Source organism: Penaeus chinensis, chromosome 11 (assembly GCF_019202785.1).
Source record: "Penaeus chinensis breed Huanghai No. 1 chromosome 11, ASM1920278v2, whole genome shotgun sequence".
In the NCBI taxonomy this organism is placed as follows: domain Eukaryota; kingdom Metazoa; phylum Arthropoda; class Malacostraca; order Decapoda; family Penaeidae; genus Penaeus; species Penaeus chinensis.
Genome location: NC_061829.1, coordinates 10,337,467 through 10,339,966, shown reverse-complemented (window position 1 = coordinate 10,339,966; position 2,500 = coordinate 10,337,467). Strand labels below are relative to the sequence as shown.

At 35.8% G+C, this 2,500-nt stretch overlaps 1 protein-coding gene across 1 annotated transcript; it reads left to right on the top strand.

The window, feature by feature from the left end:
* Nucleotides 1-417: 417 nt before the first annotated feature.
* Nucleotides 418-792, top strand: LOC125030735 (histone H2A-like). The gene has a single exon (XM_047620987.1). It carries the CDS (start codon nucleotides 424-426, stop codon nucleotides 790-792), a length of 369 nt encoding a protein of 122 aa, XP_047476943.1. The 5' UTR covers nucleotides 418-423.
* The last annotated feature ends 1,708 nt before the right edge of the window (nucleotides 793-2,500 follow it).

Below are 2,500 nucleotides of genomic sequence, written 5' to 3'. Positions count from 1 at the left end.
TGTATGAGCGTGTATATATATATATGTATGTTTATTTTGTATATATATATATATGTATGTTTATTTTGTATATATATATGTATGTTTATTTTGTATATATATATATATATATGTATGTTTATTTTGTATATATATATATATATATGTATGTTTATTTTGTATATATATATATGTATGTTTATTTTGTATGTATATATATATATATATAGATATATATATTGAATACAAATAAACAACAGGAGTTCACAACCACTCCTTGTTCCTACAGTTAACCTTTCCTCAAGTGACCTGCGATTCCCCACGTGTCCTAGGAGCTCCGTCGGACATTACGGGAATTTCCTACTTAATTCGCTGGAACGCTTTCGAATCATTCAGTCTTGGCTGAAAGCTACCAAGGTTTCCTTCGTCTGTAACCAAAGCATCATGTCTGGGCGTGGAAAGGGCGGCAAGGTGAAGGGGAAGTCCAAGTCCCGCTCCAGCAAGGCCGGCCTTCAGTTTCCTGTAGGAAGGATTCACCGCCTTCTGCGTAAGGGAAACTACTCCGAACGTGTGGGCGCTGGTGCGCCCGTGTACATGGCTGCTGTCATGGAATACCTCGCTGCTGAAATCCTGGAATTGGCAGGAAATGCCGCCCGAGACAACAAGAAGAGCCGCATCGTGCCCCGTCACCTGCAGCTGGCCGTCCGTAACGACGAAGAGCTCAACAAGCTGCTGTCCGGCGTGACTATTGCCCAGGGCGGCGTCCTGCCCAACATCCAGGCTGTGCTCCTGCCCAAGAAGGCGGAAAAGTAGATGGCTCCTTCGGCTGCCTCTTTCGATATCTTCGGCTCTTTTTGGACTATGCAGAATTTTGTATACGCAGAACCTTACTAATTGAATTATAAATTCTATTATTGTACATAATAAAAACTATATACAGTCAATAACAGGTATATTAATATCTTTTCATATAAGCAGTAATAATTTCCACATACTTTAAAACAATAGTCCCACAGTACTTATGTGAACTATATTTCAGATATACATTTTGATTGTTAAATGGAAGCAACCGACAAATATCCGACAACTGAAACATGTCAGATTTTCCTGTATATTTGTTTACTTCCAGTACAACATCCGATACCAGCCCCTACATCTGATAAGGCTACCATAACTGCTAAAAAAAATTGATTAGCTTCACTTAAAGGTCGGGTGTATAACTAGACAAAAATCCACAATGGACTTACATATAAATATGGTATACACATGTCTGTGAGCATGGATGTCTGTTTCTGAGAAATATATATAAAGTTCTTGTAGCTAACCTACGCACATTAAACCCGTACGTTAATTGTCTTATAATTATAATTTAATAAAACAAAGTTAATTATAGCAATGGCATTTGACCTCGACCATGCTGGTGACTCTAGGCTTCCAATGCATTTGTTGTTTACATTGCGTTTGGTCAACAACCCTGCCTTCAATTCCAACCAGCTGGCCTAATCCCTACGTACCCTTGTACATAATATATAACGATAAATATTCAATAACAGGTATATTAATATCTTTTCATATAAGCAGTAATAATTTCGACATCCTTCAAAACAATAGTCCCACAGTACTTACGTGAACTACATTCCAGATATACATTTCGATTGTTAAATGTAAGCAACCGACAAATATCTGACAACTGACACATCTCTGTATATTTGTTACTTTACACTACAACATCCGATACCAGCTTCTGCATCTGATAATTCTAACATTTGTTTTCCTTGTTTGAAAATTAATTACTTATATATCTGCTAAAAACTACTATTCTCTTCCAATAATATTGATTCCGTTCACCTAAAGGTCAGGTGTATAACTAGAGACAACTCCACGATGTCATTGTGGGGAAAACGGTTAGCACAATTCACACGCCGACTTGCATTTTCTACTAAATGTATTCTTAAGTGGCAAAAAAAAAATGGTTTTATAAATTCCATTATTAGAAGCGTGTAACACAGCAGACTTATATATAAATGTGGCATACCATATGTCTGTGAGTTTGTTTATGAGAAATATCTATTACATTCTACAAAGTTCTTGCAGCTAACCTACGGATATCAAACACGTATGTTCATATATATATATTTTTTTTTATATATATATATATAATTTTAATAAAAAAATAGTTGATTATAACAATGGTTTGAGCACGACCGTAGTGGTGACTTTAGGCTTCCAGGCTTCCTCCAATGCATTTTTGTTTACATTCCGTTTGGTCAACAACCCTGCCTTTAATGGCAGTGCAGTTAGTCCGCTTTTCACAGTTCTAATGTTCATTTTTCTCGGTCGTAGTCGTGACTACTATCTATATATACATGATATAAACACATACACACATATATTTGTATGGGTCCTTACTGAATAAACAAATTTAATTTATTATAACTAATAAAAAAGTATATTATGTCTACATACACGGTTTCAAATAATTACCAGACCTCCAGAAACATATACATTACATAACGAGTTC